At 39.2% G+C, this 27,384-nt stretch overlaps 2 protein-coding genes across 4 annotated transcripts; one reads left to right on the top strand and one right to left on the bottom strand.

Moving 5' to 3' along the window:
* Window positions 1–2,714: 2,714 nt before the first annotated feature.
* LOC126369888 (uncharacterized) lies at window positions 2,715–8,658 on the bottom strand. The gene is made up of 4 exons (XM_050014494.1): window positions 8,574–8,658; window positions 6,211–6,310; window positions 3,747–3,909; window positions 2,715–3,058 (listed from the first exon to the last, which is right to left on the bottom strand). Exons 2-4 carry the CDS (start codon window positions 6,214–6,216, stop codon window positions 2,781–2,783), a joined length of 447 nt encoding a protein of 148 aa, XP_049870451.1. The 5' UTR covers window positions 6,217–6,310; window positions 8,574–8,658; the 3' UTR covers window positions 2,715–2,780.
* Window positions 8,659–8,999: 341 nt separating this feature from the next.
* LOC126369250 (uncharacterized) lies at window positions 9,000–27,358 on the top strand. 3 transcript variants are annotated; one of them, XM_050013616.1, is made up of 13 exons: window positions 9,000–9,155; window positions 10,727–10,770; window positions 11,431–11,629; window positions 12,501–12,559; window positions 13,335–13,521; window positions 13,952–14,124; window positions 14,573–14,873; window positions 18,259–18,361; window positions 19,007–19,115; window positions 19,513–22,507; window positions 22,848–23,037; window positions 23,391–23,711; window positions 24,848–27,358. In XM_050013616.1, exons 3-13 carry the CDS (start codon window positions 11,435–11,437, stop codon window positions 25,000–25,002), a joined length of 4,788 nt encoding a protein of 1,595 aa, XP_049869573.1. In that variant the 5' UTR covers window positions 9,000–9,155; window positions 10,727–10,770; window positions 11,431–11,434; the 3' UTR covers window positions 25,003–27,358. The 3 variants fall into 3 exon arrangements, with proteins under 3 accessions (XP_049869573.1, XP_049869556.1, XP_049869565.1); XM_050013599.1 differs by having other exon boundaries at window positions 18,998–19,115; XM_050013608.1 differs by lacking the exon at window positions 9,000–9,155 and adding an exon at window positions 9,169–9,362 and having other exon boundaries at window positions 18,998–19,115.
* Window positions 27,359–27,384: the final 26 nt, after the last annotated feature.

Genomic DNA, 27,384 nt, shown 5'->3' with positions numbered 1-27,384 from the left:
AATAATTGTTATAATGTTATACTTAGTGTCTTTTTTCTTTCTTTTATTTGTATAAACTCTGGTACGGAGTCTCCAGACACAGGCATTGCAGGTATGCTTAAAAGGAAACTCCAGCTACTAGTTTCAAATGTATACTCTTGTAATGCAAATAAAATATATTTTTTTTACGTGGCACGTTAAAGACTACCAAACAAATTAAAATTCTGGAAAATTCTTCATATTACAACATTTTATTAAAATAGAGCTTGCTGCAGCCCCATTTCAATTTTCAAATACCAGCTCCGCAATTTTTTCTATCAAAACTCGTAAATCACACGTCAAAATATTTAAACAAATTGCCATAGGATTGAGGGGTTGATATTAAATCAAGGTAACGCATCTCCACGTCTCAGCCGGCAAAATAATCTGTACCACGAGTAAAATTGCCGAGAATCAAATTTTAAGGAGAATCTTGTTACGCCGCTCTCATATATTCCATATGTAGATAACATACGCAATAACTTGTGGAATGGAATAATATCCACGTTTTTCGCGTAACCGCATTATAATAACCATTACCATTCACGGTATTACCGTAGTATTACTTATTCCTTATTCTGTGGTATTACTTTTACTAAGATTTCAATGTTTTGATACGTTGATGCTGATTCGGGCAAACATCAATTATCCATAGTGGCGGCCAATCAGCTCGCAACAACTAACACTTCAAAACCCCGTTAACGACCCCACCGGCGTGGTCGACGATTTCCCTCATTCAACACTTATCGCTATCGACCCACTGAGGTCGACTAATTCTTTAAAATATTTTCCTCTTAGACAACACATTGAGCCGAGGTTCGCGCCCAACTGGGCACCCTCAGGCCTGTTGTCTAAAATTTTGTACCGGGTAAGAGCCCTCAGCGCTCTCCATTTGTCCGGCCAAGTACGTCACCTACAAAAAGACACGTCAAAAAAATAAAAGGCACACATCCACTTAATTTGACATGACTAAAACCAGCTATAAATATCTCTTTACAATACCAAAACTCTTTACTGCACTTAAAACAAACATTTAAAAATAAACGAAATTGCAATCAGTCAGGTAGTACTACAGGCGGCCTTATTGCTAAGGTAGCAATCTCTTCCAGGCGACGTTTGAATTTAATAAAAGCGTAGCGAGATAGTGCAAAATAAGTCTTTCTTGAACTTATTGTATGTAAAGGACAACACTAGTTCAAGCTGTCAAACTAAAATTAGGGTAGATTTGTCCCCCCAGAAGAGGCGGTAAAGATCAGCGGTGAGCCATGACCAGCCGAAGACCCACACAGCCACGCTCTTGTCGGTGTAGCATTCTCCATGCTACTTAAAAGAAACAAACACACAAAAGAAACTTCACAGATATATTTTTTTTTTATTATTATTTATAACACTTCATAATTATAATTAGGTTTATAATTGTGTATATCAGGATCGCGGGTGTATTTCTCAGATTAGCCTAAATATATTGCAGTTATTTGGTACCTTCTGTGTACTTTTACGTACCTCTCCTGAAAATCTGTGTACCTACGTCCATACAATGATATTTTGAATATTAGGTACACCCGCCATCGTGATGTCAGAACCGCGGGTGTACTGTTAACCAATATATGTACCTTATTACACTGTTTAACTACATTTGGTACCTTTTGTGTACCTCAAGAAACAAGTATTAAACCAATATACTACAGTATACTTTCTGAGAAATTTCAAAAAAACATTTTTTTCTCTTTTACGTCGTTACTATTTTACTTAAAAAAACAGTAATCGAACCCAGAACCTTCACATTAAACATATACTACTATGCCCATCCCGGGATTCGAACCCAGAACCTCCACATTAAACATCTACTATTATGTCCTTACCGGGAATCGAACCCAGAGCCTCAACATTGTATGTGTACTATTTTTTGGCTACACCAGGATTCGAACCCAGAATCACCGCATTAAACATGTAGGCACAAATGTGGCTTACTGGGAATCGAATCAGAAAAAAAATTGAGGTAGGTACTTTTGTATTGATTGCACAATCACAGTGCAAAAAAAAGATTTTTTGGAATTTCTCAGAAAGTATACCGTATTTTATTGGTTTAATACTTGTTTCTTGAGGTACACAAAAGGTACCAAATGTAGTTAAACAGTGTACTAAGGTACATATATTGGTTAACAGTACACCCGCGGTTCTGACATCACGATGGCGGGTGTACCTAATATTCAAAATATCATTGTATGGACGTAGGTACACAGATTTTCAGGAGAGGTACGTAAAAGTACACAGAAGGTACCAAATAACTGCAATATATTTAGGCTGATCTGAGAAATACACCCGCGATCCTGATATACACTTATAATTAGGTCTTTAATCAAACTAAAAATGTTAAACCTAAAAGCATTACACTCAATCAACTCTAGGTAGTAGACACTGTCTTTGTTCTTCTGGCATACACACATTATAGATAGTTACGTTGATACTACCTACAAACCTAATTTTAGTAGGTAACGAAAAGTTTTAGTTGTGTTGCCTAGATAGGTAGTTACGCATTGCATACATCTTCCAATTTACTTACGAACTAAGTAACTTACTTAAATTATTATTACCTATGTGTCATGGACTCGAATATTGTTGATACTAGATACTTTTACAAACATATCTTTCTTGCTCTTTTTGTCACAGTTACTAGTAATAATTGTTGCGAATAAAATACATTATCGATTACCCTTACTACTTTCATCTCCATCATCAACATGGACAGGTATAAACAAATTTTAAGGTATTTCTACCTTTTTGGTTGTATAGTAGTTATTCATAAAACAGTGTCTGGTAGGCAAGTCCAGGGGTTCGCATAGTACGCGTTGTCTGGTCAGCTGTGTAATCCCGCTGCGATGCAAGATGGCGTACAAGTCCGTGGTGGACGGCCAGTAGGGGGCTCGGGCGAACACGGCGACTGCCTCTCCAGAACAGTCCCTCATGAGGAGCAACTCGCTGCCCCGTCGTCCGAACATCGTCCACTGGTCGCCGCTCTGATCTTGGAGGTTATGACGCCCTGGTAGACAAATTAAGAATTATACAATCTTCAAACAAGTTTTATACTTACCTGTTAAGGTCGTGAGGTGTGAATACTTAGTTCATCTTGCGATAGATGTACCTCTGTAGACGTCAGCTTATGTAAACCCTGTCGGCGCACGGCCCAGTGGCTATAAGATCTTAGATATTTTATGGGTTAAAAATCAGAGCAATTCTTTAAGTACTACTTAGCCAGCCAAATAGAGATCATAGGGTCTAAGAAGGCATTGAAGCAATTCATCTAAAAAGCAATATTGCAATTTGACATTTGCGCAAATAAAAGTAGGTAAGTTGGCAACTAATGGCAAATACCAATATTCCGTTTTGAGATGCAATGTGGCCGTTTTTAGTTCTTAGCACAGGCTTAAACCTATGATTGTCAAATTTGTTTTCGAATTTATGTTTGGATCCTAAATGATTATCACGTGCTCAGCGGTGAAGGAAAACGTCGTGAGGAAACCCACATTCCCGAGAAATGAAATTTTCGTAGGTGGATGACCTAACTAACTGTAACTGTATTGAGCTGGTTTTCCCTTCGCGGGTTGGAACGTCAGGGAGTCGCTTCTGTAAAAAGCCGTACCTGTCAAATCTTCAGGTTAGGTAAACGGACCCTGTGAAAAACGGCATAATGCCCTGAACTTTCACAGGTCGAGTGAAGATGAGCGTACCTTTATCGTCGAAAGTGATGACGATGTTCTCTAACAGTCCAGCTGAAGACCCGTCCCCTTGCAAGTAGTGCTTTCCAAACGGTGAGTCCACCTCCAGAAAACAATAGGCCCAGTTGACTCTACCACTGAAGTTACCATACTGAGTCGTATACTGCTCCCGCTCCTGTGAGAAAATCTTAGTCATTCTTCTTCTTCTCTCGTATGGGTTGTGAGATCAATGACGGAACCCATCAGCTCCAGGGTTGTTGTGACCCCGTGTCAGAGTTACTATTGAGCCGCCAAAGTAAATAGTAGCCGCGGTCGACTGTGTCACGTGCCCTACGAATCACGGATCATCATACTTTCGAACAATCCGGTGATCAACCTGCAATGTCCTAGAAAACTTTTGTATTTTAGTAGAGTTAACTACAACAACCTGCTTTTAAGAAGCGTTGTAGATTTATAAATTGGCATTTTGCTTAGGTTAGCCAATGTGTTTCTCAGACACACACAAGCAAAATTACGTTTACATCACATACACAACATCAACTACAGCAAGAGATTATAATACTTAAGTAATATACAATTACCAAATCCGTTGTAGCTCTTATATTCAGGGTAAAGCAGTTAACGGCTTTCGGTTGAGTGTACACAGTCATCCAGACGCCGACTAAATCCCTCACGTCTAGATTGGGACCGTTTCTAAAGTACGGACAATATACGGACCCGGACGTATTGAATTCGGCTTCAGCACTAGCTAATGCTCTTGTAGAGAAATAGATGAGAAAGAAGTTCCAAACTTCCATTTTTGGTGGTTGATCACAACTGATCACGAGTGGTAACTGCCACCTCACTGAGAGTATGAAGTAATTCAAATTACCGTGTTACCAGAGTGTCCGTATTTCTGGTATCGCGTTGCATTTGTTTTAAAATCATACACAAACAGTATTATCTTTCTCTTAAAACAGTTTTTGTTAAAAATTCAGATTATTGGAGTAAAGGAGATAAACTGCTTTGTTAAGAAAAGTTAACATTTGACGCTTCTAAATAAGTGCTAGAGCAATACCAGGAAATACCAAGGGATACTGTTCGTACCGCAATACCTTTTTTTAACGTAACTCATTGCGAATTAGCCGCAAACGGCATTAACAACTTGGCCGGATAAACGACAATACCGTTGCTTATTTAATCCCTTTACCAGACAAGTCAGATTCACATTTTCAATATACTTCCCATCGGCAATACTGTCGAGTCCCACCGCAACAAAGCACTTTATACGCTTTGCGCAGAGCTTTTAATTTTTCTATTGTTTTTCCCTTTAGTGCGATCCACTATACTGTTCCGCTACCGATTTCTTCTTAGCCAGACCAATTTACTTCCTGAAAATGTAACTTAATTTGACGCGAATGCTTGCTAAAATTAATTCCTTTCTAATTATCTTTCTAAGCGAGAAGACAAGCTCTCTACTGCAAAGGGTGAGTTAAAAGTGACATCAGCCGACAGCAAACGCTGTCTCCACATAGCTATAGTACTTAAATGGAAAAGGTTAGGATGTTCCTTGTCTTCCGCTTAGTAACTTAATAAGCTTGATCGAAATATTTATAATTGAAATGGCAGTATACTTTGTAAACTTGGAATATTATAATATTTCATAAATTTTTGACACTGAGATGAAAACCTAAAACACATTAGGTCGTGGTCAATTTGAAAAGCAAATTAGTCTGGCATAGGTATATGTTGTTCAACACTACAAATTATACTAACAGCAAAAACACCTAACCCAATTTGAGTAGGTATGTAGGGAAAATAAACCGTATACAGCTGATAGTTTAGCTCACAGCAGCGGGTCGCTATGCAATTAGATCAGCCAGATGACCTCTTCCACACGATGGGATATCCAGGCTACTATTTGTCCCAACTTCTGGATGTCGACCCGGTCACTCGACGATCGAATTATTCAATTCCAATCAAATCGTGCGCTTTCGAACGATGTAAGTTTATTAGAGAAAGTTCGTTGATTACTTTTCTACAAATCCTATTCAACAGGAAATTAGTCGCCGCGTCACGAATAGTCTGCGCCTGTACGTCTTGATAAATTCCTGTACTTAGCAAGTTTCAAATGAAATTTCGAGCTCGTATTGTGAACTGTGGAACCGACGCAGCAGGTGCTATGTAATAAGTGTTGGAAGTTTAACAGTGAAGCAGTACTGTGTAACCACACATACATGTTACTACCGACATAGGCACAATTCACAAAGCAAACGGCTGAAATTGGCCTTTCCAACAGTTCATGACGTGCTAAACACATTCCCTCGCTAGTTCCGCTCAATATGCGCAATAAGCGAGATTTAGGGTGCAATTTGCGACAGGTGAGACAATGCTAGAGTACATATTTGGAAATTCTCATACATACAATAGATGTACTTTTGTTAATGTTTAAAAGTATAGGCACTTATGTAAAAGTACAAAAAGCTACTTCTTATACATACATAGAGTTATTATAAGTTGACTTAGCGTTTATAAAGTCGTTGTATGAAACGCTTATAGAATGGATTTACTATTTAATATCGGGCGGAGGTAGAGGTCTGTAAAAAAAAACTAATAATTTTAAACATAAAATTTCGTTTTGCTCGAGAGTGCGTAGTCGTAAATCATAGAATATGTAAATTAAAACATCAGCGATATTTATATTCTGGAGGTAAATACCCACTAGATTAGTTTACCTAAGTACCTAGAAGTAAGAGTATATGGGGGCTATCTATGTCAACAACAATCTCACAGAACCCCTCCCAGTTTTTATGATGAAATCCTATGCAAAATTGTAGCCCCGGTAAAAAAATCCTGCCTCTGTTTATATTTCCTATATCCGGCAGCGTGTTCCGCTGAAATATTCCATCTCCCCCTGTGGGATTAGGGTTGTAACTTTATTTACATGCCTATGTGTGCCTAGCTAGCTAAAATACCCTCATACTACCTAATAGGCTTCGGGAAAAGTTAACAATATAAACCAAGGGAAGCGTACTCGTAAAGAAAATAAAACGCAAAGTTTTTATCGCGAAATGCTTCTGTCACTTTTGTAAATGTGTTCTGTACATTTTCAGAAAAGGTCGGAAGCAGCCTCCCACCTCATATTGGAGGATTTATTTTATGGTGCACTCGTAAATCTAAATAGCCGAAATATTTTGCTGGGAGTTGATATCAAAACGGTTCCATAAAATTCAGATTTGCTTTTTGGAGACTACTAGGCAGGCAGAAATGTTAGTCACAATTTTATGACCTGATTTCTGGACTGTTTTTGTGCTGTCGTTATTCAAAGTCAGAGAAAATATACTAGACTGATTGTAACCCAGCAAGCAAAAAGTGAACGCCTGTTCACTTACGAATAGCAATAATTCAGAAAAGTTATAAAGACGGCAAATGCAACACATTTTTTCTTACGTAAATAGCTCCAAGGAGTAATACAAGGGCGTAATTGTAACAGGGTTTCCTCTCATAATATAATTCATTCAACCACAAATGTGAAAACGTAATAAACTCGCATAGATGCAGTCTTCACCGTATTTTTAAATTAAGTGAAGAGGCCGAGCAAATGAGAGTAATTTCGGCGGGTAGTCGTAAATCTGAGTTGTTACGCTCTTCACCGCTCCTTTCAGAACCTCTAATAGTGGGGCATGCTTCAGATTGTGGATATTTCATTTTTATTCATTTCTTACAAAATATTGTTTCAAGCCCACTGTACTATAGATTTCGATTTATGATCGTGTATATGCTGCTTAAGTCACTTCAGGCGTAACATTTTATATTAAAACTATACCTAAGTAAATGCACAATAAGTAAAATGGAGATTTCTAGTTTTTATTTTAGTCCCAATCATCCCTAAATAGTTAGATTAGCTTAGAAATTTATCTTCCACGTGCCTACGTCTCGTTAATGATAATTTACTTATTAATGAATACTGATATGTAGGACAGCAAACAAATTGGAAAGTTCTATTGACGTTGCAAGAAAAGTTCTTAATGAAGGGAAAAGCTCAAAGGCTCGAAAACTTTGATCCGGTTTGTTCCTCTTAAGTTCGAGACATTCTGCTTAATCAATCAGACGCGATAAACTCTTTTGTCGCACAAAATTTTAATTAAGTTTCGTAATAACCGGAAAATTTAAATTGCAATCATAACCAACTTCATACGAAATTAATAAATTTATAATTCATCATAATTAAATTGATTACTTTTTTCATACGAAATTATTTTTAATAATTAACATTGTAATTGTCAACATTATAAAAATCTTACTTACTTTAATGGCTGCTGACGACGGCGAGTTGTGTTGTGATAGGATTATGGTCGTGAATTATGGAGCTACCTAGGTACTTCATTGATTCAAATTACAAATTAGAAACCCAGAGCCTATTGTACTCATTTTATTTTTCTTTTGTTTTGTATTTTGTTTTTTCCTGTTTGAGCAATAAAGTATTTGTTATGTTATGTTAAGAAACATTAACGGCCAAACGATTTTGCCCAACCCAACTAAACAGAAAAATAAGTTGGTAATTAGGTAGGTATCAGAGAGCGACTAAAATTGAAATTTATCCAAAGGCTGCGTTCCGTAGGTTGAGCTGGAGGAATCTGTATCTGGCTATTCATACTAACTACTAACTAACACCTTTTTACAGATAGGTACTTATTTTGGTCCCATGTAGGTAAATAAGTAGGTAGGTAGGTACCTACTTAGAACCAAAATAGGTACCTTACCTTTTAGTTGATGGAATCTCCAAAAGCCAAGCCTAGTTAGTTTACTTTAAGCTTGTTTAGCTGACGTAGTTTTTCATAAGTAGTTCACTTAGTTTACTTGCATTCTGCAACGCAACTTTGGACTGCACTCCATGTGGATTGCCTTAATTCAAACATGAACTTGCTCTTGGTCTAAAATCGCGGTGAAAGGATTTATCAATCGGTATGAAAATTTATAAATGCGCAAATCAATCCCCGTTAGAAAATCAAAATGGATGTCAAACTCATCCACCATGGATTCCCGCAAGATTAAAACGAAGACAAAGTCTGTACAGTGCCATCTATATTTTTTTCGGGGAACGTAGCCTGGAAAGTTCTTCATTATTTTGTGGAAAATATGAAGCTAATCTTGGAATAAATGATCTTCAAACATGAATTTTATTTTACAATAATTCTCCATTTAGTGACTGTAGAAGTTTGCATTATTGTCTCTGGTACCGAAAAGAAAAGAAGTAAAAACTACCATAAATTTTTGACAGTTCGCAGCTGTGCGTTGCAGGATTGTTTCTGTTATGGATTTTTGATTTCCCAATAGAGTAGTTATTGTGTTTAACTAGTGCAATTACACTTTAAAACGGCTAAAATCCACATAATTCTAAACATCCCCTTAGCCACGAGGCGATTTTACAACATGATCAAGGTAAATGCTTCCGTAATTTAACCACGACGAACTACTAAAAATGCGGCGAATAGGTAGTTTGTGTGTAAATTATCATGTTATTTACAACAAAATACAGAACATATGAAAAACTTTATTGATTTCTTGTAAGTGATCGCGGATATTATCGTGTTCGTCGACAATGTAACCTGTTGACAGTTTTCAATATGGCTCACTCCAATCGTTTTGGTACGTATTGCGATAAATACAAGTATGCTGTCTGAAATCATCCTGAATTATGCCCATACTTTTCTAAAACTGTTAGAATGAGAGCTCAGTCTCTTAGATTTACCTGCTTTTCTTACAAGAATACATGCTATTAGAATCACAAGCATGATAAAATCACTCCATGTGGACTATGCCTACTAATTTAGCTTGAGTATAGTTTCTAGAGAATTACTAACATACATTATCTAACGTAACTATTCAATATAATAGCTGCTTATTTTCTATTAGTCTTCACCAGTCAAGATTTATTCTGAAATGCAATACATGCTGGCAATAGCAAGGATAGGTATTATGTTTTGATACCAATGAGAGAGAAAGAAAAAAGAATTGTTTGTTTATTTGGGTTACATTATGCATTGGTGTGCAAAACATTTTAAATGTCACAATATATGCTTTTACACTTTTTACAATCTTTACACCTTGCCCCTATAAAGACATAAAAATTATTTCAAATCATATTCAAAATGAAAATATTTACACATGTCTTTTGGGGGTAGATAGATATTGAAAAAATATTAAAACATGTGCCTGAAGTTGTATTTTTATTTTGTTCTTCAACTACATAGGTATAATGTCCATATTACATATTCCTACTTACATTAGTGATGTCATGAATATTGATTTTTTGACATTCATAACATAAGCTCACAACTATATCCCAACCCAATTATTAGTGATCTGTTCTAAAGATAATCTTCCTAATTTGAAATTGCTTTCATAAAACCATAACTGCATAAGAACTAAGAGGAAGAGAGCTTAAAACTATGTTTACTGGCTTTCGTATTTTTTTCTACTATTCTTAGATGGAAAATATTAACATAATTTTTGTGAATGAGAGTGCAACAGAGAATGCACATGTGATATGCGCGAATGTGGGGTTGGAATTTATATACATACCAGTACTGGGCATGGACCACTCAATGCATTTATTTTGCACTGATTAATGAGTGTACCTTATTATCTTTAGTTTATGAAGTCAGACTATGATGAAACCACCTACTGCTACCTCCCACTACCTACTGCTGGCTGTTATGGGATATAATAATATTATAATAATATATTTTATGCAGGACATGTACTTTTGATACTATGCGTTTAGTACTTATCAAGCAGCTAAACAAAGTATGTGATACATAGTTTTAAAACATATTAAATTATAATATACATATACTTTATAAACCACAATCTTATCAAAATGCAATTTCTTTCAATATCTTACTATTTTATTTACTTCCATATTATGACTTCAATATTGTTTCACCAATATTAATTTGCTTTTATGTATATGTCTCATAATATACTCTCATTTTGATTCTATTTTCCAGATTCACTACATATTCTTTAATAAAACAATCACATAATCAACAAGGTAGGTGTTCTTTTCTACATAAATAATGTTTGAATATGTTGTAATAAAAATATTAAATCATTTTGTAATCTAATATCATCAATATACCTAAGTACTAATATTAAAAAAGTAAAATTGCCTGCAAGTTTGACTTTTCACTTGTGCCTACCGTAATTGACAGTGATGACACTGATCATTTAAAACAAATAGTGATAGATTTTACTCGAGTAAATATTTCATAAAGTTACATTTTATATGAATATTGGCCCCGATTCCTGTAGACACTGCCTAATTTTATTTTAAGTTATATCCGTCATTTTCATATCCGTCGAAAAGGAAAGGGACGGATGATTCACAGCTCTTAATTTTAGGAAGAATGAGTAAATGAATGAATAACCCGGGCGAATCAAAAGGTACGTCGCTGGTATGCAATCCGTTTGACGTGCTGTCTACTTAACTATGTCGGGTTATTGACGGGTGTAAAATTTTTAGATGGTTGGTTTAGATTTGTGCTTAAAATTGACGTGTGTTCCATAAATTTTATGCTTGTCGATTACCCGTCCCTTCCTTTTCGGCGGATAAGAAAATGACAGATATAACTTAAAATAAAATTAGATGGTATTTACAGGAATTAGCACCATTATCTTCCATTGTTTTTTAACATTATATTATATTTTAAAGGAGTATGGATCCAGTGATAGACAATGAATGGCTCAACTGTAAGAATGACCCCGTTGATGAGGTGCCGAGTGTGGGGAATGTGGCTCGGAGCTGGCAGTGGAGGGAGCGAGGCATCAACCCACCTCACAGCCCCAGTAATACAGCTGTACTCGAAAACATTGCCGAAGACATACTTGTGCAGAAACCTCTTTCAATCAGGGTGAGATATTTTTGTTATAGTAAATTGTATGTGGATGGTTAAGTAAATTAATGCTAATCATTCTGACTAATCATTCTTATGCGGAACTAGCGGAATTTGCTAAATATAAATCTTCTATTATGTGTGTAAAAGTGAAACACGTACCACTCACTGATTGATTAATCACGAAATCTCAGAAATTATGACACCTACAAACTTGAAATTTGGCGGGAAGGTAGATGTACACATCCTCTAAAAATGGATTTTACGAAACTCCACCTCTTAAGGGTTAGTATGGTATGATAGTGGGTTCTATTTTCCGCATTTAGACACGTGGATGGCCCATTATGCGTGAAATAGGTCCTGGCTCTAGGGATTAAAATGGGGTTGGAAGTTTGTATGTGCTCCTTCATCACTAATTTAAGAGCCACACTCTTGTTGGTGTAGCATTCTCCATGCTACTTTTTTAGGGAAAATAGGGCAGTGGTTTCCCTGTTGCCTTCCACCCCTTAAGTGTAATTGTTTATATTTTATTATTGTTGGAAAAATAAACAATATTCTACCACCTATAACTTTGTTTATGTGTATATTCTACCTATTTACTGCAGTAAGGTGATAATTATACCTATTTGTTTACTACACTATTTGTGGTTGCACCGGTTTTGATAGTTGTAAGTAGGTGCCTAAAGGAAATTTTAATTGGTTTCCTGTTTAGATAACTCAGTCTTTACTGTCTATTTATAAATTAATGTATACACAATACATAATAGTATTAATAGGTATAAATGTCTTATACAATAATTATTCTGAAAACATGATTCAAATGACATGAGCAATACAGGAAATACTTTATTTGGCTTGGGTCAATAAAATGTTATTTTTGTTCTTGCAGTGTTGTGACTTGCCAGGTTATCCGAGATCGACATTCTTAATGGTATTCAGTCCCGATGGGTAAGTTGCCAACTTTGTTTTTTTTTTCATAATCTATTGAAAAGTTCATTATTTATGTCATTACATACATACATAAACTCACGGCTATTTCCCACCGGGGTAAGCAGAGACTATGGAATTGCATTTGCTTCTATCCTGACTGATCTCTTGTTTCCTTCACATTCATCAATCGTTTCATACACGCACGCCGGTTCAGAGTAGATCGTACTATACCTTTTCCAAGGACATCTCCAATTTGGTCAATTACATCCTTCTAGGCCTTCCTCTGCCAGCCCTACTATCAACCTTCGCTTTATATACCGCATTCGTAATCCTATTATCCTTTATCCCAGAAAATTCGAATTACCTGCAGTAAAACAAAATTAAAAGCTGTGTGTCCATGAGAGATATTATTACGTTTGTGGTGTACGTATGCCTTATGTACGGTCACGAGGACTAATATGTACACACTTTGAAACCATGTCACATTAACTTTTTTGACAGATTAAACCGTAAGTCTCATTAAATGTCAAATATGATAGTGCGACAGGGTTCTAAAGTGGGTACATGATATTACTCATGCATGACTGTACTTGTGCATGGTTTATTCAACTTTGTTAATGTTGATCGTTTCGGGTCTAACACATAATTCAAATTATAAAAATATTGTCTTAGAAGGGTTAAAACTGACAGATAACAAAATAAAATCTACTTAGGTACCAAACAGGGTTCGGTACCAAACAGGGTTCCGATTTTCTATTTGAGATGATCTTAATAAAATTGCGTAATGTTTCAGGACAAAAGTGGCGTCGACACACGGCAACCATAACGTGTATGTGTCAGAGCTAGCTAGTGGCAAACATGTGAGGATATTGAGAGGTCACCCGCGCACGCCGTGGTGCATCGCTTTCCATCCTTCACACACACAGCTCATAGGGTCCGGCTGCCTCGGAGGACAAGTTCGTGTGTGGGACATCAATAGTGTGAGTATGACTTATTTTTATTTATAGTTTTTCTTCTTTTTCTTATCGTTTTGATGGCATGTCTTGACCAGTATTTTACCAGCTAGACAGCATACTCAGCAGCCTTCATCAGCTCTTGTGGCATTTTGAGAATCAGCTATTTAGGGAATTGTCCTTTTAAGAATTACTCCTTTTGCGACTGTGTTACCATTTTCAGGATTCTTTTTGTGTATAACTTAAGTAACATGTCGTCAACATCAGTGCAAAACTGTTCAAAACTACTGTTAGATATTCTAGACCTATTCTTTTTGGTGGGAATTGCATACTAGAATTTGATATATACGCTCGCGAGTTTCATCTCACATGCTTCTAAGTAAGCACTCCTTAGTGGATAAGTATGGTACTTTACGATAAGCAAAGTGAACAGGCATTTATGTGTGAAATTTTGCAGGGTGGCAGTGAAACATGGAATGTCCATAAGGAAACAGTGATTGCTTCCATCGCCTTCCACCCGCGGCTGCAGCTGCTGGTGATAGCGACGTACAATGAGCTCTACTTCTGGGATTGGAGCCAGCCTACGCCATTTACCAGAGTTTCCACCAACAATATCAATGAGAAAGTCCGGTAAGTAGAATTACAGTAGCCGTACCCGCACCCGGATAACGTGCGTGTCCGCTTTCAATTCGCCTGCGAAAGTATATATCCATTTCACGTAGCACATCAGAACTTGACATTTGAAAGATGAGACAGGTATATATTTACACACGTGAGTTGGGGATGGACGTATCAAAAATACAAGCCACGATAAATAAACCACTTCTACTAGCTTATTTTCGCGTTGCGCGCGATGTGCGTGCTACATATACGGGTGCATCTGTAGTAACTATTTAACATGTTTGTTTCAAAATGTATTATAAATAATAATACAATAATAATAATTAATATATTTCAAAAACTATAATTTCGATTTTTAAACTTAAAACCTATTGTAATTAGAATGCAACCCTGCAATACGCCGACAGATTTGCAGTATACAAGTAATTTATCACTATTTTCCCGTTTATTTTTTCAGCTACGTAGCTTTCGACGCTTTGGGCTACAAACTGATAACTGGGATTTCACTATGGGCGAACTCAGCGTCGAACGCTTCGGTACTCCAGCACAATCCTACAATAAACCCGATGAATAACCCAGGAAGTAGAAGAAATGACGAAGACAGCAGTAGGAATGCGGATGCCCACGGGTCACCGCAGGACATGATCGTGAACTCGTACCAAAACTTGGTACAGAGATATGACAGTCTTGTTAGGAATTATCAGCGATTGTTCATGGTACGACACCGACTTACCAGCACGCCTCCTCCGCCGAATACCGTAAGTCTATTTCTTCAATGATCCCTTTGCCCAATAATGTAAAAATAATAACATAGAGTTCTTACAGATGCCCTTTTTGTATTCCCGGATATATGTCGCTGATTGTTTTACGAGGAATAAAATAAAAATTTTGTTGATTAAGTTTCTTGTTACACACAGAAACCAGCACAATTCGGATTCTTAACACCATACTCAATATATCATGTTCCAATTTAAGTTCAATGCACACAGAGGCGCTGTCGGTAGCTGTCCTGGCTGGGAAGTGGAATTTTGATATTTCGGTGTAAACGCATGGAGAATTTATACTACAGAAATTACCGACAAAATTCTTCTAAAGCCGAGAGAGAGTAGAATACATCAGCGGTAAATAAAGCAAAAGTTGATGGTAGGGCTGGTAGAGGAAGACCTAGAAGGACGTATATTGGCCAAATTGGAGATGTCCTTAGAAAAGGTTCAGTACGACCTACTTTGAACTGAACGGAGCGTGCGTGTATGAAACGATTGATGAATGTGAAGGAAGCAAGAGAAGTGTGTCAGGATCGAAGCAAATGGAAGTCTCTGCCTACCCCGGTGGGAAATAGGCGTGAGTTTATGTATGTATGTATTCTTCATTAATTACTTTGGACGCTAAGCTGCAATGGAGTCCTCATGTTGATAAGTTGTCCAAAAGGCTCAGCTCAGCAGCATTCGCGGCCAAAAAAATTCGTTTAATAACCGATGTAGAAACCGCGCGATTAGTTTATTTTGCCTACTTCCACAGTCTAATGTCGTACGGCATCTTGCTGTGGGGTCATGCTGCAGATGTCAACAGCATTTTTGTTCTGCAAAAGCGAGCCATTCGGGCGATTTACAAATTGGGACCCAAGATGTCACTTAGTAATAAATTTAAAGAAATTAGTATTTTAACTTTGGCATCACAATATATCTTTGAAAACTTAATACACTTCTCATCAAAAAAATCGAAACACCTTGCAAGTTTACGTTTTGTCAGGATTATCAGAAAAATGTGTACATTTAGGAATAAATGTTAAATGTCGTTTAATAGTGAGTAATATGAGCTTATCAAATCTTAATGTTAATGTTCTAAATTTAAATGAATTTTTCATAGGTTTCGTATTTTGTTAAATGAGTCATTTTTATTCCGTATGGAGTATAAAGGAAATGGATAAAACAACACACGTAAATGAAAAAAAAAAGCTAAAAAACGTTTATTTAATAACTTGTATTCCCTCCCCGAGCTCTAATTACTGCTTCCATACGGTTCTTCATCGATCGGATGAGAGTCACGATCACATGCTGTGGTATATTGTCCCATTCCTCTTGGATTGCATCTTGCAGCTGGCTAAGTGTTTCTGGGGCAGGATCTCTTGCTCGAATTCGTCTCTTTAATTCATCCCACAGATGTTCAATGGGATTCATGTCCGGGCTTCTTGCTGGCCATTTCATAATAGAGATATCGACTTCGTTAAGATAATCTCGTACGACGCCCGCGGTGTGAGCCCTAGCATTGTCGTGCATGAATATGAAGCCGTTGCCAATAAAATGTGCATAGGGCATCACATGAGGCTCGAGACACTCTTCGACGTACCGATGACAGTTTAGTGCAGGCAGACGTGGCCCAGACACGAAAGCAAGCTCTGTCTTACCGTCGGCGCTGATTCCTCCCCAAACCGTCCACGAACCGCCACCATAGCTGACCTTTTCTTCAATGCAGCATTGTGCATAGCGTTCTCCGTCTCTTCTGTAGACCTTGTTCCTTCCGTCGTTACCATACAGCATAATTTTACACTCATCAGAAAAGAGAACTTTGCTCCACTGTAGGTATGACCAATTTAGGTGCTCACGTGCAAAGTTAAGGCGCGCTCTTCGATGGTCTGCAGTTTATTTCGGCCCATTTGCTGGCTTATGCGGTACCAGTCCACGATCCTTCAACCTTCTTCTAATTGTAGAGTCACTTACAGCCACCCTTCGTACAACACGAAGCCGCTGCTGCAGTTGAAAAGCGTTAAGGCGTCGATTTCTTAAAGAAGTTGTTACAATAAATCGATCATCTCGCTCAGAAGTGACCCGATTCCTGCCAGATCCTGAACGGCGCGTGAACAAACCAGTCTCCCGATAACGTTTATAGACTCTATGAACAGATGACAGGCTTAGATGCAGTCTTGCAGCCACAACACGCTGACTAAGGCCAGAATCCAGCAATGCCACAACTTGGGCGGCTTCTGTGGGCGAAGTATCCATACGTTTTAGAAAAAAAACCTTTTTTCAGACGTCCCTAAGTCACAGTATTGAAATAAAAAACAAAAAGTTTAAGGATAGGCGCCAATTTTTAGTTTTTAAACGCTAAATGTACTCCAACCCTAAACACACATTTGTCTCAAATCAGTGATTCATTTCGTTTATAAGATAAACAAATGAAATTCTAATTTTGAATTTTGAATTTTCGCTTATTACTGTAATAGCCAAACTGCCAGCTATACATTTATGTATTTTTTTTCATCGTATGAATTCTTTTTTGTGTTAAATTCGGACAGAAACAATGAAAACGGAAGTGTTTCGATTTTTTTGATGAGAAGTGTATATGTAAAAAAACATATAGGATTATTTGCAAAAAATAGCGATCGGCACATTGTTAATACCCGAAATAAAAATAAACTTGCTTTACAAGTCAGTGGATTACATAAGATTACTAAATCTTTTAAGGGGCAATGTATTCGTGATTCCCATTGACACTCAGAATTTGCCTTTCAACTGTTTTAGGACAGTAGTTAAACAAAAACTTTACAAAAAAGGTTATTATAAAGTTAGTGATAATTTAGATGATATGAATGCATGGGATTAACTGTCTGAGAACGGATATTGGCCCCGATTCCTGCAGACACCGCCTAATTTTATTTTAAGTTATATCCGTCATTTTCATATCCGTCGAAAAGGAAAGGGACGGATGATTCACAGCTCTTAATTTTAGGAAGAATTAGTAAATGAATGTGTCGGGTTATTGACTGATGTAAAATTTTTAGACGGTTGGTTTAGATTTGTGCTTAAAATTGACGTGTGTTCCATAAATTTTATACTTGTCGATTACCCGTCCCTTTCCTTTTCGGCGGATAAGAAAATGACAGATATAACTTAAAATAAAATTAGATGGTATTTACAGGAATTAGCACCATTAGGCAGCTAAATTACTCAATTGTATACCAATATTTTATGTTTATTTTTATATTTTTTTAAAAGAACGTCTAGGGCCCTGTGCCGAGGTTTTTCTTGCAGCTTCTTTTCCCCGGCTATACAGGTTGTGAGAAGCTGCAGTAGTTTCTCTACGCACACAGAAATGCTCCAACTAATATCATAATGATTTTAATATTACGTTTCATTGATTGAACAGATCGATCGCGGAACAGACCCGATGGAGACAGACGTGTCGCCGACGTCGTCCGGAGTGACGCGCACGGCTCGCTCCACCGCATCATCCGCCCAAAACGACGATGGTAAAATTATTCGTCATTAATTTGTACAAATAAAGGTATTTCATATTATATTCTAAGCTTCATAGAATACAAAAGTAGTATTATTGCAAATATGTCGTTTCGAATAACATGAATGTTGAATACTCGAGGGTATTTCTTATACGTAAACCAGTGACAGGCCGCTCTACTCTGTTTAAAATTTCGGTTTCGCCAGCCACATAAGTGCACATAACAGAAATGACTAAGGTGGCCGTTATCCGATACGATAAAGAGGACTATATTATGATATTTCGGAACATTTTGTCATCAGCAACGAGCGCAATGCGACAAATCGACGAATAGGGGAATGAAATAGATAATTTATCTACATAAACAGCAGACAGCGTTATTTTTGTCGCGGCTGGCAGCCATTCTTTGAAATTTTGGCTGCAGTGAGATCTGCGCCATCTATCTTAAAAAGCTTTTATTGCGTCTATTGCTAGAAACCCAAGGTAGTAAACGAGGACTTTGAATATACAAATTAACGTTTAATATAAGTAGTAAGTTTGCTTAGATTTGTTAACTAGTGATAAATACCATTCCAAACATTAATTTATCGGTACTGTAAAGTAATGGCATAAGTATTTATATTTCCTTATTACGTGAATTTATTCTCAGCATCTCCAGGTCCCAGCACTTCTAGGAGAGCAGACGCAGCCGACAGCGGCGACGGCGAAGCGAACAGCAGTCGACTGCTCAACCTTGATGTCTTATCCTTCGATTCTAACCCCTCTAGGTGTGTATTAATAAGGATTACTATGCAGAACTTTTATAACTTCTGTGTTGGACTGGGGGCAGTGAAAACAATTAGATTTGGTTCAGCTGGTTTTAACGGCCTCTATCATCCAATGGTTGAGCGTTGGCCTCCCGATCCGAAGGTTCCGGGTTCCCGGCCAGGACATTGCAGGCTGAAATTATCTGATTGTCCGAAATATAAGACGATTCCGTGATTCGGAAAGCATGTTAAGCCGTCGTAATAGTTTACTAAGGTGTTATTTTCTCTCCGACATGATATATTTAGCTACGTATATGCGATAAACTGGGAACCCACATTGTTTCATAATTATCACCAAGTGCAATTGAAAGCTTTTTTCGGATGAAAACCTTTATTCGTTCAATTGCCTCTGTTTCAGAAATCAAGACTCAACACCGCAAGAACATTCCATATTCGGATCACGACCTTCGGCCTTTCAGCCGCTGCCAGAAGGGAGGCCTTTTTGGAACGCAGACCAACGCGAGCGCTCCACTAGACTTCTACCAAATCCCTTCTCGTCTACGAACACCTCCCGGTCAAATAGAACCACTTTGTCTGACAGCACGCAACAGCCGGACAATACAGCGAATACTGCTCGCACAAGCATATTTACATCGTCACGACCAGAATCAACGCTAGGCCGAGCGTTTTTAGAACGTCGACGGAATTCCACCCCTGGCCAAAACTCGGCTAGAACCCAGAACACTTCAGCTTCCACTAATAATGCTTCTCCGAGACGCAGTAACGCTTCTCCGGGTTCGCGACGCGTTTCTAATACTGAAATGAGCACGCCTTCCCCACAACGTACGCCTGGGTCTGGAACCAGATCCCAAAGACCTACCATGACTAACTCATCGACACAGATGAGCCCTTTAACTGGACCTGTTGATGCACAGACGATAAACGAAAGTCTCGATTTGATCCGTGACATTTTAAGAGATTCTGGGACTAGGTTATTGAACTTGATTACAAATATGTCATGGTCGACTTTAGCTAGTGTGGAGCGTAGTATGCCACGACGTGGGACGTCTAGGACTCAGTCGGACGACAGTGAAAGCGGCGGACGTCCACGCGGTCTTAGACCTCGAATTCGTCTGCTGTCCCCGCGCTCCACCCTACGACATGATATTCTCTCGTCCACTTCAGATTCCGATAGTGACTCCCTAGAAGTTAACATATTCCGCACTAGAAACTCCACATTTGAAGATGTAGAGACCCAGGATACTGAACGCAACAGAAATGAGGATAATGTCCCTAATCCTACCAATAGAATGGTATTCGAGCTGAATGACGGCCCACGAAATGAAAGCAGTCCTCCAGAACCTGGTAGAATTAATGTCACTCTGGTAAATGACAGATTTCGCGTGCGAACGCAGAGCCAGGGGACCGAGGATACTGAGCCGGCTAATAGAGAAGGTGACGCAGGAACGGCTACTGAACCGGCACCGGGTCCATCCAACTCGAATCCAAGGCCCTCCACGAGTAGGGAAAACTTCTGGGCAGGAGGCGCCGCTATGTCTTCTGACGAGGCATATCGTAAAGTAAAAGGTGGCGTCAACGCTTTACAAAAACACACTGTACAACTAACGAACTTATGGTTACGTGGCAACCGCGTTACTATGCGAGAACTCCGCAATATGTGGGAAAATTTACGTCGACGTATTCTAATGTTACACAGAGAAACTGGAAGACAAGACGGAAATTCTATGCCAAGTCATTATACTCGATCGCTTTTAGAGAGATGTATGATGTTAACTAACATGAATGAAAGCGCTCGTACCACAGCTCTACGCAGAAGTGGCGGCAGAAGTGAAGGCGGTGACAGAAATCCAGAGGAGAATGCTAATGCTACGACGAGTAATGATAATACGAGCAATTCTAATATAACGGAGGGTGAAGTTAACCCTTCAGCGGATAGTGTAGGCGAGAATCGTCCGATTCCAGGACGTTCCGCCTTCGGGCGTTCATCTTCGAATGTTAGGTCGTCCCCATCGCTCAGGAGAAGACTGTCAGCAAGGTGGCGGCCAGAAGATGAGTTGCGGAGGAGAGCACGGAACCCTCTTCCTAACCGGTTTACACCAAGAACTAACAGATCTCGGCGCGACTTTGTGCGAGCTATCGAAATTAGCGCTACCAGACACGAGATACGAATGCGAGCCATGCAGGTCTTATCTGTAATGTTCAATATGATGATGATGTGCTTGGAAGAGCGAGGACTTAGTCAGCTTATCATAAGCATGTTGCGAACTCTGAAGAAAGCGTTAGCTTTGACTTGTTTAATGTTGATGATGAACAGGAATAGTAACCGTCAAGCGAGCAACGCTCCCGCACCAAACACCACGCAACGTGGCGACCAAATTGTCGTTCGCATACAAAACGTGGACCATGCTGGCCCTGTCAACGTTGATGGACCGGATGAACCAACAAGTCAATCTAGAACTGTTCAAGCAACGGAACAAATCGGCTCTATGGAAAATGTAGATACTGAAAATAAAGCAACTCCCAGTGATAATGCTCCTGCTACGGAATCTACACCTGCAACGAAAAATAACCGAGAATCACCTACACCGTCGACATCCACTGGCACTGCCAATCAGAGATGGAGTAACCGCCTTGCGGTACAAATAGCCGCTGCTAACAGAAATACTTCCCTCACCGCGAGAACTAGAAGAGAGTTATATTTGGAAAGTAAAAGACAAAAAGCTTTACACAGAACCAATCCGAATGCTCATCCTATTACCAAGAAGAGAGTGCTGCCTCCTGTTTCTAACCATAGGATACCAGCGTTGAGACTGTTACCGAGTAAACTGCGGTTGCCGCGGGCCAGTACGCCTAGAAACGAGCAGCGAATGGATGAACCGGTCGCAGGACCGTCAGGCGTACAGCCGCCACCTTCCGTTGACAACTTCCAACAGGAAGCCAGAGATGATATGCTAAACGAATTTGAACACAGAGTCAACCTTATAAGGTTGGCCCATTTACAAGCTGTTCGTTTGAGAAACGCAGCAAGGACTCGGTTCAGACGCTTGCAGACGATACGTTTGTACACTCCGTCGTCTGTGAGAGAAATGTTTTCGCTGCAATCAAATAATGGGGACAATTCGCCGGGGAGTCGTTCACCGCTGCAGAACGGACCGGAGTTGGGGAATCGTCGTACTTTTGCGGCGTACCGGCCTCATATACTGACGCCTCGTAGCGACGCGAGTGGTAGGCCTCAGGAGGACCCGGGCCACTTCCATACTGTGCTGAATAATGTTGCCATGCCCCTGATGCAGGTCAATGACCTGCCCGCCAACAGTGCGGAAGCTCAGAGCGCGCAACCACAGCGTCTGCCGAGGATCCACGAATACTTGCAACCTATCATTTTGGCTCAGGTACGTTTTGTTTCAATGCAGCTGTTCATCCGGTAGCCCAGTTACTCGAATGTTGATTAAATAAAATCAACAAAATTAGGTGGTTGAATGTTTCTTTTAAATACCCCGTTACCAAATGAAAGTATGATGTGGTGACAATATTGCTAATGGTACAGTGCTCTTACTTTTACGTATGTGCCTATTCAGACAGACACAAACTTAATTTAAATTCAGTTTGCCAGTTCCAAAACCAAAAAAGCTTTATCTCTTTCTTGAACTTATCGTAAGCAAAGGACAGCACTATTTTTAAAACGGTCAGACTATTTGTTCGCCAGTATCAGGAGCGTTGACTCAATTCCAGAACGCGATGGTAGTAGACGACGAGGCTAACGGTGGTGGTGCGGGGGGCGCGGGCGGCGCGGCGCGGCGGCTCACGGCCGGCATGGCGGGGCTGCTGGACGCCGGCATCATCTCCGACACGCTGCCGGCGCCCTCGCACCGCGTGCAGGCCTGGGACTTCCACTGCGGAGACACGCCCGACATCGCTGACAGTGAGACCACTATTTTATTCACCCAGGGCACACGCCGAAAACTTCGTACAAAATTCTCATTCATACCGTGTGCCGCCTAACGCGTAAGTGCGAGCGAGACAGACAGTCCGCGCTCAATAAATAAACAGCCTATCTACGTCCCACTGCTGGGCACAGGCTTCCCCTCAATCAACCGGAGGGGGTGTGAAGCATACTCCACCGCGCTGCTCCACTGCGGGTTGGTGGGTGTGTTTTTTTCGGGTATTGCGGGTTTTTGTGTTTTTTAATAAAAAACGTCAATGTTAAATCACAAAGTGTACCTTGCTATCACAATTCGTAGACACAAGACACTGAATTCTCAACTTTGTTACTAGGTACAAAGAACGTGGTAGTGCAGCGTTGCCGGATCCACAACGACGCTAGTATCGACATATCCAAAGACGGGAGGTTGTTGGTGGCCCTGCTGCCAGTGCCGCGTCTAAGAAATAGTAACCATTGGCTTGGCGTGTATTCGTTGGAGTGGGCCCGCCTAGGACAGTGCCTGCACACAGCAGTGTTGGAACAATCTGCGGTATCGGTGGCTCTGTCACCCACCGCGCGTCACCTCGCCGTCGGCCTCGGCTCGCGGCGGTTCACCTCCACGCCACATGCCAGGAATAATGTGTTTGCGCTTCTGTATCGACTGGAGCCACTAGGTATGTACTACATCATGGTACAAGAAAACCAGGTATGCTCAAAAGTGACAGCTAACATTTCAAGGTTCAGCTGTTGTCAACCCGCCCTGCGCTGCCATTTCGTAAGAAATAAAATACCGACAACCAATGTTTTTTATATTTACTTTGCTAGGAAATTTTGAACTTTTAGTAATAGAATTACTTACAGTTTTAATGATTTTTATATAAGTACTATATGCACACAAACAGCCTATATACGTCCCATTGCTGGGCACAGGTCTCCCCTCAATCAACCGGAGGGGGTATGGAGCATACTCCACCACGCTGCTCCACTGCGGGTTGGTGGAGGTGTTTTTACGGCTAATAGCCGGGACCAACAGCTTAACGTGCCCTCCGAAGCACGGAATCATCTTACTTTTTTGGACAATCAGGTGATTCAAGCCTGAAAAGTCCTTACCAAACAAAGGACAGTCTCACAAAGTGATTTCGACAATGTCCCCATCGGGAATCGAACCCGGACCTCCAGATCGTGAGCCTAACGCTCTAACCACTAGACCACGGAGGCTGTTAGCTGTTGTTGCTGTATTTAAATACATTAGCCAGTAATTCTCTTAACTTTCAATAATTTTACGTCCTTGTAATATGGGAGATACCAATTTAATGGTAACATTTACGTCATCAATGGGCTAGCAATGGATTGAGCATACCTGCTTTTCTTATACTATGTACTACATTACAGTGGGCCGTCTACGACTCTACGACAGCGGTGTAAGAACAGAGCGCAATATCAGTAGCGCTGTTACCGATGTGAAATATTTTCAAATGACATGTCATTAGCCACAGATAACCAGTTTGTTGGTTATAACATTTTGGCCATGGAGTAACTAGATGCCCGTAGAAGCTTACATATGGAAATAAGCGTCATTTAGTGACGGTGTGTCGTATCATTATGAACACTTTGACAGTTAGTACAAGTGCTCGCATTGACGCGCCATTTGCTCGGGTTTTAGCGTCACATTTTCTAGAATGTAGAGGGACCCTGTTTTACCATTATATACCATATAACGGTTTATGGCCTTTCGTGCTCTCAACAGAAATATATGTAAATAAATATATGATTTGTCAATATCCAACATTTTTTTCATTTTTTTTTACAGAGAGCTCAAGCCGGACGGGTCTTTCGCCGATCAGGGAACTGGAACAGAACTGGGAGCAAGGGTTCACAAGCCTGAACTGCCTGCGGTGGGCGCCGCAACCTGGACAAGGACTTGTCTACGCCAACAATACGGGACAACTCATCGTCATGACTTAAGTACGTCAATAAACAACTGACCCACGGCACAAGACCATTATAGACATAGTAAAGGGAGAACGGTAGGTACACACATTTGAGCTGCGTGTGCACTTGGCGGCATCGGGGCGTATTAAACGTCAGTATCTACGGATTGCTATGACAAATTCTGAGGCGTGGATTTGATAATCTAATGAACGCAGTTTTATATGAATCAATACGAAGCAGGCTTACGTAACGTGCGTTCGGTTAGCGCGCTCTCGAGGACTTGTACTGTCCGGTGGCACAACTATATAAATTACCGCGTCGATTTTGTTCATACGCAACCCAGACGCTTAAGTGAAAGTAACCCTCTGTTCTACTTGGACTATGCCAGTCCCACGACTGATATGCTACTTATGAACTGACCGGAATGTCATATCTCAAAAATAATAACTTCACAATTGACTGAAAAGAGAAGACTAGCTTTTCCGCTTGCAAAATACAGTGTTTCATAACGAGACCAGTATCTAATGCAGTGTCGCAAATAAAATGTACATATTTAAAAAAATATTTAGAATTAAATAGCTATGATAGGGTGTTCCATTTACTAGTATAATTAATTAATAAAGTGTTCCATGGATAGAGAGAATATTAATCGTTGACAGTTAAAGTTATAATAGTAATTTGAACATCCCCGCTATATTTACACACATCTGCTTGTCTATATTAATATATATCTATGCATATACCATTTTAATCATAGACATTGCCTTAACTTTAGGCATTTACACCGAGGTTTAATATTCAAACTAATATAGTTCTTAAAATATAATGTTACTGATCTCCCTTGCAATAAACTTGTTTCAATTTGAACATATTCGTAAAATCATGTCGTGTTATTTCGAGTCTAAACTGCTTTTATATAAAGCCCAAAAATTAAATAAAAATTTGAATTGTGATTAAGTAAAAGTGGGAAGTTACGCCCTAAGAATATACATTAGAAAAAACGTATAATGCAGTAGCTCCAACACACTTTAGGCTAGTCAACCAAATTCCTAGTTGAAACACTTTTAAACTAATTATTTGTGTACCAATGTGGTTTTATTTTTATTTCGACGCGAATTTCTACTTTTAACCGCCTGATCTACGATTTTCCCACATTTGCTTTGTGTAAAATTAGTAATATATTTAGTGATAATTAATTAAATATTTATTGTTAACTGGTTCAGGGCCACAGCAACAATGTTTACACATTTTCGCCAGCCTTCCTGAGTATTGTTCTAATTGTTCTAAAGTCAAATATGTTCATTGCATATTATGTATTCAAAATTTTCTTTCAGCTTTCGATCAATTTTAATTTACGCAATAAGTAGGTATATTTCTTTAAAATATACCGACAAATGTGAGCCTCCGTTTTTTGTCAACCATCGATATTTTCATTGTACTTTAATGACCGAAATGTCAAAATAGAGTGGCTAACATCCGCAAAGTACTTATATATCGGTGTATCGAATCCTCACGAAGGCAGGTCAACATGAATAGAAACTTCGATTTCCTCGTGTAGTTCTTCCATTATGTTTTAAAAAATACTATTTATGAGTTTTAAGTTTTGGTTGATTTTTGCTTTTTGTTATTATGTTGAAGGCAAAATGAGCCCGCCCTTATAATATTGAGTTCAGTTCTATAAATCTTATTTATTTTGTAATTAACAGTAAGTTGATAACTGATTTAATGTAATTCTATTAAATCATTTAGGCGTAGATTTAACAGTGAAATCGTTGTGTTAAATTAAATAGACTGATTGTTTCATCCAGGGTATGTTAGGTTTGCCCTCAAGAATGTAAAACTATCCTAAGAAGGATTTCCTTTCTCATATAACCAGTACTAGCAGGTTTTTCACTTCCGTCAATTTTAGCCTTAATAAGGGTGGGTTTTCACTATACGAGTACTCTGGGATCGAGCGCCCTCGGATAACTACTCGGTCCACTTTGATTGGATGACGATGTCTGAGTGCGCTCACATCATGTGTTTACTCGTTACAAGTACCGACTCTGTAGATATCCGAGCGCGCTCGGGCCGAGTGTACTCGTGTAGTGAACACCCAGCTTGAAAATATTTTCTTATCTATCTATTCCCGTCCTTTTCACTCTAATTAGTGTTTCCATATGAAACTTAACACTTCGTAACTTATGACTATCACACGCGAGTCGACTTTGGCTCGTGCGCTCTATTTTTTTTTATTTTTGTAAAATGTTTACCCTACTTTATCAGTAAGCCAATATTAGTCCTTCTTCGGATAGTTAGTGAGAGATTACAAAATGTACAGATTACGAATAAGAAGAGGTGTACAATGGATTACACTATGCTTGTCTTTCAAATAAAAATCTTAATTGTATCCCAGTTTTTCATTGAATTCTCAAT

The sequence above is a fragment of the Pectinophora gossypiella genome, chromosome 1, assembly GCF_024362695.1.
Source record: "Pectinophora gossypiella chromosome 1, ilPecGoss1.1, whole genome shotgun sequence".
Lineage (NCBI taxonomy): Eukaryota > Metazoa > Arthropoda > Insecta > Lepidoptera > Gelechiidae > Pectinophora > Pectinophora gossypiella.
This window is presented reverse-complemented; position numbering and strand designations above follow the sequence as displayed.

What these genes read in the sequence shown, in the direction of transcription:
- LOC126369888 (XM_050014494.1), bottom strand. An exon ending in CATCACTTTCGACGATAAAG is followed by an intron (nt 3,059 to 3,746) that starts GTACGCTCATCT and finishes TTTGTCTACCAG; the next exon opens with GGCGTCATAACCTCCAAGAT.
- LOC126369250 (XM_050013599.1), top strand. Translation starts at nt 11,435, where the DNA reads ATGGATCCAGTGATAGACAATGAATGGCTCAACTGTAAGAATGACCCC. An exon ending in ATGGTATTCAGTCCCGATGG is followed by an intron (nt 12,560 to 13,334) that starts GTAAGTTGCCAA and finishes GTAATGTTTCAG; the next exon opens with GACAAAAGTGGCGTCGACAC. An exon ending in AACCTATCATTTTGGCTCAG is followed by an intron (nt 22,508 to 22,847) that starts GTACGTTTTGTT and finishes ACTCAATTCCAG; the next exon opens with AACGCGATGGTAGTAGACGA.